Here is a 15,554-nt window from a genome sequence, read left to right on the forward strand (position 1 = left end):
ATTCTTAAACCTCATCTAAGGAAAACAACAAGAAGTCTAACATGCTGATGTGTGCTTTCCATATCTTTAGGAGAGGAAAGTCTAAACAGTTGTATTAGACCACTGTCATAGGACATACTACTCCTGAAATACTGTTATGACACCTGCACAGAACTGTTAAACTCAGGACAGATCATAAGACAATAAGATGTGGATCAGCACCAAAAAAGCATCTCACACGAACTAGAAAAGCTTCTTGGCATGTAGCAGGAGAACAGAGATCGTGCTGAATTCCCCAAAACAGATGAAAAAAAAAAATTCTGTTGGTAGATTTTATGCTCCACTGAGTGGACCAGATTAAGAGCATAGGGGACACTGCATGAGTACCAGAGCTCATTCTTAGGCTTCACAAAATGGTGATATTCTGCAATAAGGAGAATGGTTACATTCAAGCAGAATTCAGCCACCATTCCACTTGGGTGACAACCTTGTCACACACGTCAGGGCAGGCAAGATGTGCCCAGAGAGGTCTCACTTGGAGCATCTCTTACCAGCTGCTACATAAACAGTCACACAGCCACCAATTAAAGGTTCACAAAGGACTGGCCTGACTGTGGCTTGGCACAGAAGGAAGAACTGAGGTAGACCAAACCTTTCAAAAATCCTGGGCAAAGGCACCCAGTTTTCAAAGGCATCCAGCACTTCTTGAAAACGCTGATGCCCATCAGCACAGAGACAAGCCTCTGACGAGCTGGAGACAGCCAAAGCTCGATCTGTCCACAGGCCCTGTATGGTCAGAAGCTTACCAGGTACAAGTGCACAGATCGTTCTCAATCTCCATACTAACGTCCTTTCATTCTTCTGCCTTTTCTGTGCTAATGCTTGCATAGCCTTTGAAGATAAACGTATTACCAGAAGCAACTGTCCATTAACAGCTCTACACTGTAAACAAGTGTCAAGGAAACAAAGCCTTAATGATGCTCTGTCATCTAAAAATACTATAAACAATGTCTGTGTTACTGATGGATAAAGGAGGGCTTTGTTCCTAATGAAGGGGATAGACTATCAGAGAAAAATTCACTTCCCAGCTCTATAGGACTCAGTGCATAAACCTAGGGTATTCATTCAACTTCACTGGGCTTTGCTCCCTCCCAGTCCTACTGAGGGGACAAGTTGACACTACTGCTGCAACACAAGGGATCTCAGGACTAAGACACAACTGACAATTAAGGCATTAGTATTTGGAAAAGTTCATTATAGCCTTCTGTGGAAAGGTATTGTGGAAACTTGAAACGTTACTAGAAGCGTGCCCTAAATAGCCTGGCAAGATAGCCAAACCAAATATTATTTTCAAAGATAAAAAAACTAATCTATTTTCTCCCTTTACTTCATCTTGGAAATTTTCCTGTATCTAAGTGATTTCACGTCTGCTCTCCTTCCAAGTGCCACAGTTTGATATGTTTCTTGTGTTCTAGTAGTGACTCCCTCTCTGGGGTTCCCTCCTCCAACTGTGACCCTAAATAAACAGCAAGGTCTCTCCCACTCTTCCCGTGTTAATACTCTCATACATTATTCAACAAGGCTCAGAAGTGCAAAAAGACTTTACTAAACAACTGACCCAGAGAGGAAGAGGCAGAGTTTACAGCATCAATTCTTCAACCTGTTAAGAAGGTCATGATCTATTTAGCATGAACAGGAAACTAAGATTTCACAAAGCACTGGAAAAAAGAGAATTTGGAAAAGACAACTTCGTTCCTCCAGATCTCTGCTAGTTTATTCTCTGTACTCTTATCCAGCTCTGCCCAAATCCCTTTATGAATCACATTTATTCCATCTTTACTTCTGAAAAATGGGAGACACAGTTACATTTTTAAAAAAGAGCAAAGTCACACAATGGCTGGCCCGCCCATTCATACATCTCAAACCTGTCACTCTGTTATTTCCCCTGCAGGCCATTTTGGGAACATACAAATACATTAGCGATGCCTATGTAATGGTCAATGGAAGTAGGAACACATTTCGAGGTGAAAATGTAAGGGAGATGAAAATACATTTCTAGATTTTCAATGGTTTCAGTGCAGTGTGTGAGCTATTTTTATGAAAAACACAAACCTACACCACGCATCTTTGTTTTGTTCTTATACACTGCTATTATCCTGGAAATTATGAAAGTGTCAAATACAAACCAGAACGGACTTGACATGAGATGAAGTAACTCCAGAAAGAGGACTAAAACTAGTATTCCCTTCCCAAAGGTATATTTAGATTTTTATTTTAAAATAAATTTTTTTCCCAGTTTAGGCCATCATTTTTAAATGGGCGTGGGGGGCAACAGCATTGAAAAATATGACATAAGCAATTCACTTGGACAAAATTACAAAATAATGATGCAACCATTTCACACTAAAAATGTCAACAAAAGGGATATTCCATAAAACATACTTATTTAATCAAATCAGTATTTTCCAGTATTACAATTTTTTATCAGTTCCTATTGCTAAGAAAGCCAAAAATTGGAAGCTTAGGGATCACACAGTTTCCTGTGTCATTACCACGGTAAATTGGTGCTTCATTGAGCCTATTAAAGACTATCTCAACAAAAAAAAAGCACAGTACGTTTTTCGTTTTATATATTTGGCCCTCTATTATATTTGGCTCTCAAGCCAAAACAGTGTCAGGGAAGGAGCATCACTAATGTTCCTGATCCCTTTATTTGAAAGCTAAGATATTGGTTTTCACCAATTATGAGGACACCAGCACTCTTCCAGCTTGCAGTGGTGGAATGAGGAGCTAAGTTTTACTGAGGACCCCTTTGCCGAGGCACACCCAGACTATGGTCCTGACCCAGGCGGTCACAGGTGCAGCAGCCACTGCTGCCATAGCATATTCCATGAAGCTGGCACCTTTCAAACACACTGTTTTATCTTCCCATCTCAGCCCCAAGGATCCTTATCAGCATGCCCTGTGCAATTCGTTACTTCATACAACTCTTTTTATCAAGTACTTTAAAGTTAATCTTCTACAGTAAACGAGCTTATCATTTCTCCTCATGGGATACATGTTTACTATCTCAAAAAAATTGCTCTAATTCCGTGGTGTTTACTATTCTCAGTTCTCCTTCCACCCCTCATAAGAATAAAGAGAAAAAAATTTTTTCAATGCGAAAAACCACAAAGCATTCCAGACGGAGGGGGGAAAAAAAGTAAAAGTGGAATTGATGCTGAAGAGGAAAAAAGTTTGGGATCACCGGGATGAATATAAATCACTACTAGAGCTTAGGAAGCAGGAGACCACCACAAAAAAGTTTCAGAAATGTCATGCTTTTATTCTAAAAACCAGATTGCATTACTCAGTGCTGGTAAAACTATTCATTAATAAACATTTTCAGATGTAAAAAACTCAATACATTTGCAACCCAAGTGAAAGAATCGCTTCTAAGGATATTGCCAAGTTGAATTTAAATGCAATTTGAGTTTTGTTTTTTTTAATCTTTGTTGCAGACTAAGTACTTCAGAAGGCATAATGAAGATCTAGCAGCTCATTTTCAAGTTCTCATCCTAATGCAAAACAACAAAGACATTCTGGTAGAGCACAAGACAAACTAACCAAAGGAATTACTTGTTGTCCTTTTCCTTACTGACCTTGCATGACCGTAACATGTATCAGGAAAATTTTGATAAGTTAGTCCCCACTGGAAATACTACTTAGAAAATTCCTGATCTTCATGCCTGTGGGACTGAAGCTTCTGACCTCAAGAAATGGTCTGTTTCTCCTGGCAACATGCCAGAAGTGTTATCAGCACTTGTGTAAGACTCCAAAGGTTCCCATTTCATTTATATCAGAGGTGTCTTCATACTGCTTTTTGTACACTGTCAGAATACTGATTTTCCATAGTTTCTGAAAGCTTCATACAGCTCAACAGCAAGGAACATGCTTTGATACTGACAGGTTGGCAGAGAAAGGCTGTACTTTAAACACACTGACCTTGGTGTTCAGACTCAAAAATGAGCCGTCAGTCCCTAGCCTGTCTCTTCTTCCCCTACTTGACAAGACATACTTAGCCTTATGCTCTAGAAACAGAAACTTAATCTAGGGTTGTGACAAAAAAAAAAAACAAAACAAAGCTTGGAAAAAAATAAGGTTTCCATCCTCTTGTCTCAATGTGAACCACAGGATATTGAGAAATGTTGGACTTCAAGTTCCAGACTTCGAAGTGCTCTTTGAAGTGAGAGATGCCTAGCAGTGCTTCAGACTTGAATTTGAAGCTCTGGCTAAGGTTGCATCTAACCTACCATTTGTATCTGAAGTTGCAGCGCAGTTCTGAAGTAGGTCATTGAGTTTTCCCAACATACCATCAGTTGATTTGATTCACAGAGCAGTTTCAGTGCACCTGAGCTGCATTTCTTTTAGAGGGAAATGGAACAGAAGGTCATATCCAGATGCATTGTAAAGGCATTCCAGCTACTAATGGAATCAAAGCAATGACTCGATATGTGTATGGCTTTAAGCTGTACGACTGGTAGAGATGTTCAGTCCAGACCACCAAAAAGAAAAAAAAAAACTAGCTAAAAGTAAATGCTGAAGGGCCTCAGCATCGACTTTTGACCTGATTCTCTCTTCCAAAAATCCAAATGACATCCATAGAATTATACTGATTATGTCAGTAAGGTATCACACTGGCTCATCCAGCTTCTTAACTGACGTATTCATACACTAGTGCCCCAGCTGAGTTGTAATGACACCAGAATTAGCCCAGAACCCCAGTAAAGGTCATACCACTTACCAGGCCATTGCAAGTGCTGATTGCTGCTGTCCCACTCCCGGAACCTGGCTGCCATGCTGTGCCAAGGAAGTGGCAAGGAACTCCTGAGCGAGTTGTAATCTTCGCACTAGTGTGGTTGCCACGTCTCCTTTCTACTATGTAGTTATGGGAAAGAAATTCCTCGTGGACAGTCAAGTTAAAAAACAGATCCTTCTTCTCATGATTAATTTTGTAATATACGACATTTTCATTTTTTCCGAGATCTCTCTTCTTCCTTGTGTTTGAGATGTGATGGTGTAGATTAAAAGAAAGAAAATGTCCACTTGCATCTACTCTTGCTGGATCAACCACATGGTAATCTGGCAATGTCTTCACAAATTGCCCTGAGAGAAAGGGGGGGGAAAAAGGAAGCAAAACTAGGGTGAGTACTGGCCTGTTCAGATTTCGCATAATTTAAAGGGAAACCCAAAAGTGAGTGCAATTCACCACAACATCCAAGTGACACAAAGGCAGGCAGTGCACAGATTACCGTGCAACACAGTCCTCATTTGGGCTTTCTATTATCCCATTATAACACTCAATCTGGAAGCTAAACATTCTTCTTTTCAAATGATTTGTCACCATTTACAGAAAAAACTGACTGTTACACACATGCCCCTTCCCAACACCACGAGGGTTGGGAACCCTCCCTGTCCTAGGTCTCCAGCACACGATGCTCTCTGATCAAGGAGGTCATAGTCACACATTCAAAAAGCTGAAGACCTGAAGTGGGAGACAGAACCTTACAAACACACATAGGCAAAGAGAACACTAACTGGCTTGATAGTTTGTAGTAATAGCATCTCAGCATCAGCTTGAACAGCTGTTGCAGCAGAGGAGGGAGTTTTAAAGAAGGGTTTGAAGAGAATGAAGTAATCATGATCTTTTGTACGAGAAGTTTCAACCAGGGTAAAATTGGACATCTTATCACTTGTCCAGATCTAGCAAGGGAAGAGAGTGTTATTGGCATTCTTGTCCCCTCTGTGATCCAGAACAAACACCACCTGTTTCCAATTTTTTTTTTAATTACTGTGAAACTCAAAAGCCCCAAGAAAATAACATAAATCCACATAAAAAACAGTCCATAAGAACTCATAACCTAGGGGCCAGATCTTCCACTGGCGTACTTGAATTCTGCCCAAGAAATCACAGTCTGAACATATTTAGTTGAAAAGACATTGTGACGACACGTCATTCCAGTTCTTCTCTCCCCAGAGTTGCTCTTCATTCCCAAGGTCCCAGCCACTTATACATGAAGTGACTACGTTTCATTCAATAATTAAGATGCTTAACAAAGCAATTAGCCTGTTCCAGCTACTTCCAGACTAGGTCTGGTTCAGCAATCCTTCTAGAGGCACTTCTCCCTCCACTGCCTGCACCTTTAAAGCCACAGAGGAGAAATCATGCCTAAGCAGACAGCTGTCTGGATTCATCCCCTTCAGGAAGGAACATATCTCATTTGTCCTCATTACTGCAGTATGAGAAGTGGCACGTGGCCGCTTGTGTTTCCTCAGGCCATGGACCCTTGAGACACATAACTGAAACACTTCCAACTGAAAAGAAAACTAAACAAAACACACAAAAACCCCACTTCCCAGCACATATATAAAGCTACACAAGAAATCTGGCCTTCTCTCTGCAGCATCTCTATTTCAGAAGCAAGATTATTCTCTTACACAACAGATTTCTTCACACACAAGCCTTTCCACCAGTCTACAGTGACCTGGAGCCTCTGTAGGACAAGCCACAGTAGTGGGCTTTTAGGCCTCAACAGTCTTGACAGGTCTTGACAACACGGTGACTAATGCCTACCACAAGTTCTGAGAGACATCTGCTCTTGTCCACATAAGGGGACTGAAACACTGGAAACTCAGTCCACACCTTCATGTCTGCAGTTTATATAGCCTCTAGGTAGCACAAAAGATGCCAGCTACCAAAAAATTTAGCAGCTGAAGCTAAACCAAGGTCTCCCCTTCCTCACACTCCAGAGTGAAGCAAAAAGCGGGCAGGTAGAAGAGATAAAAAACATCCAAAAATACAGCTTAACTGCAGATGTTGAATTACAAGACTTCTGGGAAGTCCCACATCCCATATCGTGCTAGCAAAGACAGGCTAACAGAGAATGCTGCAAGACCAGGTCCCCATTTCTGCAGTTTTCAGCACAACTCATTAAATAATCAAATTAAATGCCTGAAGGAAAACTTACTCATTTGCTGTCCCTGTGTGATTTGCCTCTGCCTGATGTCTTGAACTTAATTTGTTGTGGCTTAACTGTTAAGCTCCATGCAAGGCCAAAGACTTGTGGTTTTGGACTTCAAACTATACAAGGAAGTTTTTATCTCGTCACTACAGCCATTAGTGTATAGAGGTTAAGGCAAATTAGACACCATCATCAGTAAATGGAAGAAAATGGTGAAGAATTGGGTGGCAACAGGATTATCAAAGCAGAGAAATCCAACTTCTTCCACCAACTCCTTAAATACTCATTTAGTCACTGGAGAGGGGAATTATGCTGCAATAATAATAACTGTAATATAACTGTAGAAATGAATTATTATTAAGCTTTCAAAAGACCAGAGGAAATAAGATTATTACAACAAAAAATTTAACAGGATGAGACTAAAGATATTTCTGCAAGTAATCATTATCAGTTTTGTCTAGGCAGTTGGGTAGAAGTTAGCAAAGGCAATCCTACCATTAACAGAACAATTTATTGAGCTCCATATTAAGCCTAAAACACTGCTTGATCTTTTGAGCTGGAGAAGAATCTAAAACAAAGACAAGAGGTATGATTTTGGTGATACCTTTCTGCTCTTCTAAGAAAGAATAACTAAACACATGCAACCCAAACTGCACAAAAATAAGGGCTGCATCCTTCAACACTGAATGTCTCAATTTTTCTAAAGTAACATGAATTCCTATTAAAACACCACAGGTTCCCATAAAACTTAGCAGCAGCAAACATAAATGGAGGGAATCTGCATCAGTGCCACTGACAAGCCTTCCCTTGGACACCTAGTATACTCTCTACTCCAGGGAAGTCCTGCCAGTGAAGTGGGCACTGCTCAGGATATTTAGGCCAGGAAAGGTCAGGTGAACCTCCAGAGAATGTTTGTTGTGTTTCCAGAACTGCAGCCTGAGCATGCTGGCTTGCATCTGTGCTGCAAACAAGACCAAATCATCACACTGAGCAGCACACTCTCAAGTCAGTACTTTGCCATGCAATCATGCAGACTGCTCAGGCACTCTGGGCATGTAGGACAAGCAAGGTTCAGACCCCTCATGCTTGTTTGACTAGTCTAAGTATTGTTTAAGTTGTCAGAGAAATCTTCCCTGCAGACCTTCCTAATTCTGAATCATTGAAAACATCTGATAATATTCAAAACCACTGCTGTCTGTTCTGCTCCTCTGTGGATACAAATTCAGCACACATGGCAGAGAACTGCCTTATTAAGAATGGCTGTACACAAAGTGAATAAATTAGAATAAAGACAAAAACATACACAATCTGTCCCACATAACAGGAACACCACAATTACTTTCAGACAGATAACACATTTCCTGACAAAAGTCCTTTAAAATGTTATACATCATCATTTGCCATTGTTTCATCTTGATCTTTGTAGTTCATCTACATCTGCCCCAAAAATCATCTGGCTTCTTTTCAAACAATTCCTTGGGATAGGAAATAGTGTGGCTCATCTTGTGAGGAATCATCTTTGCAAGCCAAAGAACAGCTCTGTACCCAGCAAACATCCCAAGTTCCAAAGCCCTATGGCAGGGAAAAGGCCTTCAACACTCAGCAAGGGCATCCTTAACTGTCCCATCTGCCACACTCTTTATGGATGGGGAGGGAGCAGAACACTTCAGCTATTCCAGACTCAAATTTTAGTCCTTCACACTTCCCACTGCAATAAACCTTACTCTGAAAAAAAAAAAAACCAAACAATAAAACAATTAGCCACATTTTGAACTGCCTCTTTACTCAATGCTATTTGAAAAGCCTAGATTTTGCATGCCTAGAAAGTTAAATTAATTCTACATTCATTTCCTAATGCCTGACAACTAAACAGCTACTACATGCTAACACAGCCATATCCCTCTTCTGTTCCATTTAGACTCACAGGAGTGTAATGACTGTGACATTTACTTTAAATGAATCCAGCAGGACCTGACTTCAGAATAACTGTTCACTTTTCAAGCATCTTACTTAAACACTTTTCCTTTCCACAATCTCTGAGGGGTGAGAAAATTTTCTGCTCTGTGTTCAAGCTCTCCTACTGACAGCACCACAGATGTTAATTGCATCAGAAAGATTTTCAGGAAGCAAAATTTCCTCCTACACTTTCTTCTACAACCAGGCAGAGTCCTCCAGCTAATCATAATTCTTCTCCCTTAGGAGCCACTTCTCCAATTTTCCTTAAACAGGCAACAGGATAAAATTCCCGAGTTACACCCCTCTAAGACCAAAGGGGTCGAAAACTTGAACCACCTGCGAGGGCAGCCTCAAAGACTCCTCCGGCAGATAAAGTCTGACTTGCAATTACCACCCTCACTGAACGTGAATAGCTCACAGTGGGTGTTAAACCCTGGTAACACCAATCCTTCTGTAGCGTCCGCTGTTTTAGTGCAGAAACGACCGTTTGTTTAAAAATAAATAAATAATCAGGACAGCAGACTTTCTCAGCTTAGCAGTACAAAACGATTCTGGTATTTACAGAGTTGCCCCTAAACGAGGAAGACCAGCAAAAAAGCGGGGTTCCGTGATACCTTCATCTACACAGCGGAACTCGGTGACTGCCAAGGAGCCGCAGGAAGGCGCAGCCGAGAGCGCTGAGCCCTCGGTGCAGAACTTTGGGCGCGGAGCAGCGCGTCCCGGCTGGCGCCCAGGGCAGCGCTGCCAGCGGGAGGGAGCCCGGGCAGCACCGGGGGCCGGCACGGCGCTGCTCGGGCAGGAGGGGAGCAGCGCCGCGGAGCCGCGGCTCCACCGGCTGGAAACCGGGAAGGCTGGAAGCACATCCGCGACGGGACCCGCTCCCCCCGCGCACCCCAAACCCGCCGGCACTGACCTTGCCTGCCGTCGGGGAAGGGCGAGCCGCCGGCCGGCGGGGCCCTGCCCAGGCAGAGCGCTTGGGCGCGCAGGACGAGCAGCCAGAGGGAGACCAGGCGCGCCGCCCGGCTCCGCGGGACACATGGCATGGTGCGGGCGGGCGGCTCCGAGCGGGGCCCGCCGGCGCCTACCGGGGCCGCGGCATGGCCGGGGCGGCTCCCGGCGCCGCTGGACACAGGCGCCGCTCCCCACAAGGGCTGCGCGGGGCCGTCCCGGTGTCTGGTTTCTGCCGGCGGAGGAAGGAGGGCTGTGGGGAGGGAGCCGCTCCCGAGAGCCCCCGCCTCGGAGCCGCAGGGGTTAACGCGCTGGGGCGAACCGGGCCGGGCCGGCGGGGAGGGGAGGGGAGGAGAGGCCGCCAACAGGGGCTGCCGCCCCCCCTCCGCCCTCCACCGCGGCCAAAGTGGGGCGTTCGCCCCGGCAGCTCTCGGGAGGGCCGCCCCGCACAGGGCAGCATCCCCTCCCCGGTCACACGCCGGTGGTCTCCGCTGAAGGGCGCGGGGAAGGCGCAGCCCCCGCACCCGCCCTGGCAGAGGTTCCCCCGGCCGCTGGAGAAAGTGCTCGAAGCACTTGGGAATTTAAAGTGTTTTTCACCACGTTCCGCTGCACCGGGAAGGGACGGCGCGGGTCTCGCCCTGCCTGAGGTGCCCGGAACCCACGGTCCCTCGGGGTTCGGCAGCCAAAGCCCAGCCTTCAGATTGCCTCACAGAATCACAGAGTCAATTAGGTTGGAAGAGAGCTCTGAGATCATCGAGTCCAACCTATGACAGAACACCACCTTGTCAACAAGACCATGGCACCAAGTGCCACGTCCAGTTTTAACTTAAACACCTCCAGGGATGGCGACTCCACTGCCTCCCTGGGCAGTCCATTCCAATGTCTAATCACCTTTTTTGTGAAAATATTCTTCCCAATGTCCAACCCAAACTTCCCCTGATGCAGCCTAAGAGTCCTCAGGGTGTCGAGGCCGTTGCGTGTTTTAGCTGTCGCATTGGGGTTACTTCTGAATGTTCTCCCTTTGTAAGGAAAGTTCCTAACGGCCTTGGCACCTGCGTTTTTAAGTGCATGCCGTGTTCAGTTTCCAGTAATCTTTTTGGGTAGGTGTTCATTGAGTCTGACATGAGGCAACAGTATTTCATGAAAGGTGCCATCTTGGATTCTTCCTCATCAGGAAAAGTTAATTCCTTTTACCTATAATTCTCTCCAACCCTGGAAATGATGGAGAACTAAAAGCTTTAGGAACTCAAGAGAGGTTGTGGGAATGTGGGGGTCTTCTGTTTGTTTGGTTGGTTTGGTTGTTTGTTTGCTTTAAGGACAAAAAAATGGAGATGCAAAAGTCATATGGAGTGGAGAAAGAGTACTGTGAGAATCTGGCCTAAAACATCTATAACTCCCTGGGCTTTGTGCCAGCATGTACGTACACAGAAGAAATGATTCACTGGGTGTAGTATCAGAAAATACCCTGGGGGACAGTAGAGTTCCTACTTAAGGGATGTTGTGCCTGTAGCTGGCACAGTCACAGTGTCCAAAACACAGCACTTTACCAGCTACTAAGAGGAAAACTATCTCTACCCCTGCTAAAACCAGGACATACATTCAGTCAAAATGTGAAGAAATGGCACAAGTAGAAAGCACTTTCCTGCTGTGAGTACATACTGAGGCCAGCTATTTAAGTGAGCGGAATTTATGGCACTGTCTCTTCCCAGCAGTTTCCTGTTCCAAAGAGGCATTACCAGAGGTTTTGGCGCCTTTTTTGAAAGTATTTGAAATTTTTTTGCCAACTCAACCTCAATTGTAAAAAGAAAAAAATACAGCACTATATCAGCTACGTTCTTTTGGCAACAAAGTTATTGCAGTACAGTAACTGCATCTCCACACAGAAAAACCTATACATTTATTGAAAGGTCACAATCAAGAGACACAGTCAAGCCTGGATTGGCAAACCAGACATAATATCTGGTTTCTTTTAAATTTAAGTAGATTTCCAAGACAGCAGTAAAATAAATGTGTGTAGCAATTTATATGTCTTTAGAAATGTACAGAGAAACAGAAAAACTGAGGTTGTGAGCAGCGAGGAACTGAAACACAAATTGTATGATTTCACATAGAGGAATTGCTACAAAATGAAGCCCACTGAAGACAGTCAGGAAATATGCTTTACTAGGAATGAGAGTCTCCTAAAAGTTATCTAGTACACACTTGCTTGCCTGCTCCTCCAATCAGCAGGGAGAGAAGATACCTCTGGAGGATGACACATCCCTTTCTGTCACATGCAAGGTGAAACACTGTCCAGACCTGATTATCTGTTAACTATACAGGCAGCTTAACAGTTTGCTTGGACTAGAAGTGTTAAGAAGATGAATCACACCTGATGTGGTGGGCCATGTCAAAGGTATTGAGTATTGGTAGAGAGGCGAATTGAAAGAGAATTAGTCTGAATCCCAAAGACTCTGTGGAGTGTGCTGGGTACTTATTGTTGCATCCATTGATCTGTTGTTCTCAGACAGATTTAGATGGAAGTTTGTAAGTACCTTTTTTTTTTTTATTCTTATTCCCACTTTCTGATTTAGAGATGCAGCCTCCTAACATAGCTAACTATTGGTAATTGAACTAGAGATTGCTGGATCCCTCAACTTCCAATTCATTATAAAGATTTTTGGAATTTCGTAAGTTACTCATGCAAAAAAAAATATTTACTGACATTCCACTCGTATGTTTGGATCGGCAGATCCAAGTAACAGAATGAAGCAAACTCCAAAGTAGTCAGTGATTCTATGACATGAAAGGTTTTGGGATGCTCACACTCAAATTCCTGATCAGTCTTCAAACACTGATTGTTATTTTTAATCGATAAGCTAATTCACAGAATTATAATTTTGTGCTTAGTCTATGTGAATTTAAAATTCATTCGTTTGTCATACTACTCATATTAATGTTTAAAAGCATATTTCTGGAGCAACAGGACACATTGAAATTAGCTTTGTATGAAAATTGGTCCTAGAAAAATATATTCTCAGTGGTCTGTCTAGAAAGCCAATGATGGGAGGAGATGAACATGATTAAAGTGATTTGGAGATTTCTTGAATTAAAATTTACTTCTGTGTCCAAATAATACTTTCTTGAGGATATGTCTATGGTCCATGAAGCATACCATGAAGCACTGTATGATCATTTTGTTATCTAACTGAGATTTTGTAATGAAAACCTCTATACATTTCCTACTACATTTTTAAGAAAAGAACTGCCATGAAAATCTTCCCATGGTGGATATATACTAAGTCACACCAAACCTGCACTCTCAGAATGGAGAAAGTAGAGTTGTAAAACACAGTTCAAACTGTAACAGTTATTGTCTGAATTTAGTCAAAAGCATGAGATTGTAGCCCTGAGCTCATAAAAAGCCAAAGGGAGACCATATGCTTCCCAGAAATTGGAACTGAGAAAATAAACAAATATGAAATTTCCTTTTCCTGTTTCCTTCTCCTCCTCCATAATTTTGTTTTAATGAGAAGAAAATACCACAAAAAGAATTATTAATAAACGGAATACAATTGCAAGAATGCAACATTTGAGAATAATGTAAAACTCATTAAAGTAACATATATTACTAACTCTTTTTAATGAAATCTGTTCAAGAGCTTTACTATTACTACATTTTGCTTCAGCATTCAAATAGAAAAAAAAATTAAACATCTTTTATTGCTATAAAAAGACCCCAAGAAATAGTCCCATGTTTCTGTGTTAAGTGATATATTCAACATTTCAATAATTTGTTTTAAGCTACAAAAATTACTTTCATTTTGAAAACAGAACCCCATCTCCCTTGCCAAAACATTTCAGAAGAGCGTACAGTTGGTTCAGTCACTGTTGTAATTGTAGTAAATCTTTTGTTTGTGTACGAGGTCTGCAAAAGGAGTGAAAAATTACAGGAATTCTTTAGGGTGAATTGTAGGAAAATTATAATTTTCAGCAAATGTTGAAAGTTTTTTTGCATGTTTATCTGAAACATTTTTAAATGCTGTTTGAGAAACACCTGCAGGGACACTTTTATCTGTGATACAGTATAGTCAGAATCAATGGGCAGCTTCTGTTGGTGGTCTGAACTGGTGAAAGCTTCTTAAGTTTGCTATACTGATGGATCCTGTCTGCAGGCAATCTAGCAACCTCAGTCCTGTGGATTATTTTAGCATAATACTACATAGACACCAAAAAGCCTCTTACAAAACCCTACAGGATCTGTTTGAGATCTCCAAAATAAACAAATCAGCCATTTTTTCATGATTATCACCAGAATACATCACAAAAGCCTATGCCTATCAAATTTATTTCAGTTTTCATAAAGTTTGAGTCAGTAACACCAGTTCCACTGGCCCTTTGATAAAAAGAAGGCTCTGAAAAGTTACGTATTAGCAACAAGCCTTTGGCAGCATTGGTGAAATGAATAGGGAACAAACAGAAGACAATATTTTCCAGAACAATGACCCTTGGGTATTATATTTGCTGAATTTAGCAATACTTTTTGAAAGTAGCGGATGGCTTTTTAAACATTTTTCCAGCCATGGAAGTGTTCTGACAGTGTGTTAAATTATTCAGCAAATATTTCTTTTATTATTTATCTAGGTGTAGCAAGTTTCCTTATCTGCCTCTAAAACTTCTCTAAGATGAAGAATGACAAAAGAAAAGTACAGTCCACCCAAGGCTAAAAAGGAATTTTGCTGGTGTTCAAAATATGAGCAAAATCCTTGGGTAAATATTTCACACTTGCAGCCCTGAGTTCAAAGTTCACTACCAGTGTGTTCCTGTGAGATACCTCAGTTCACACTTTGTGGCTTTCCCTGGGTGATGAAGAGAAAAAGCAATATATCTTTGGACATTGTTTCCCACCTCCTCACCTTTCTGAATCACTATTACTGTTCAGCCCCTGCTATGTATCAACAAGATGTGCCAAGCAGAAGAAATGGTAGAAGAAATTATTCTATGTAAGACATGCTTGCTGCTATTTTTCCAGTAAAATATTTAAAACTGGGTGTGGAGCTAGCAATGTGATGAGAACGGGGACAGAATTCAATGTGGAAAAAATCCACTTCTGCACTGTCAGTCTCACTAATGATTTACCAAGTGAACAAATCATAGCCTCTGTATGACTCGATTCCAGATTATTTTTTTCCTTGTGAGCTGATAGTAGCAGGACCAAGTAGAGAGGTAAAATTGAATAAGAACTTGCTTGTTGCAAATATATTACCAACCCTGGTTTTGGATAAGTGCTGACACTAGTGCCAAGGCAGCTATCACTGCTGGGGGCTGACGGGCACCAGCACTGTTTACAGAGCCTCTGCAGTGTTGCAGCTCTGATTGAAACTCAGTGTTTTCACTTTACTTGTTTATATGGTTGTTCCACTGCCATTGAAGGATCCTTGGCTTTCTCTTCTGCGTGCACGGTTTTACAGTTGACTGCAGCACTGGTGAAACTGATGGGATTGTCAAGTTTCACTGCAAGGATGGTTTCCTCTGCATGAGAGAATTTGAGAAACTGTTGCCATTCAGCAGGCTAAGAGATGCAACTTAACACCCTACTATTGAAAATGGCACCTCAATGCAACCCTAGTCAGTGATTAAGAGGTATGGGAACCTAGGAAAAAATCCATGAGAAAGTGTGTTGGATTTGGT

At 42.2% G+C, this 15,554-nt stretch overlaps 1 protein-coding gene across 1 annotated transcript in view; it reads right to left on the reverse strand.

Annotated features, from left to right (window-relative positions):
* ADAMTS12 (ADAM metallopeptidase with thrombospondin type 1 motif 12) overlaps nucleotides 1–10,018 on the reverse strand; it is a 141,300-nt gene extending 131,282 nt beyond the window's left edge. Inside the window, exons 1-2 of the mRNA XM_027745609.2 lie at nucleotides 9,850–10,018; nucleotides 4,763–5,124 (exon numbers count right to left, since the gene is read on the reverse strand). Of these exons, the coding sequence (XP_027601410.1) occupies nucleotides 4,763–5,124; nucleotides 9,850–9,979 (492 nt within the window). The 5' untranslated portion in view covers nucleotides 9,980–10,018. The remainder of the gene's footprint in view (nucleotides 1–4,762; nucleotides 5,125–9,849) is intronic.
* Nucleotides 10,019–15,554: the final 5,536 nt, after the last annotated feature.

This window comes from Pipra filicauda, unplaced genomic scaffold, assembly GCF_003945595.2.
Source record: "Pipra filicauda isolate LSUMZ 115617 unplaced genomic scaffold, ASM394559v2 scaffold86_size2582843_pilon, whole genome shotgun sequence".
In the NCBI taxonomy this organism is placed as follows: Eukaryota; Metazoa; Chordata; class Aves; order Passeriformes; family Pipridae; genus Pipra; species Pipra filicauda.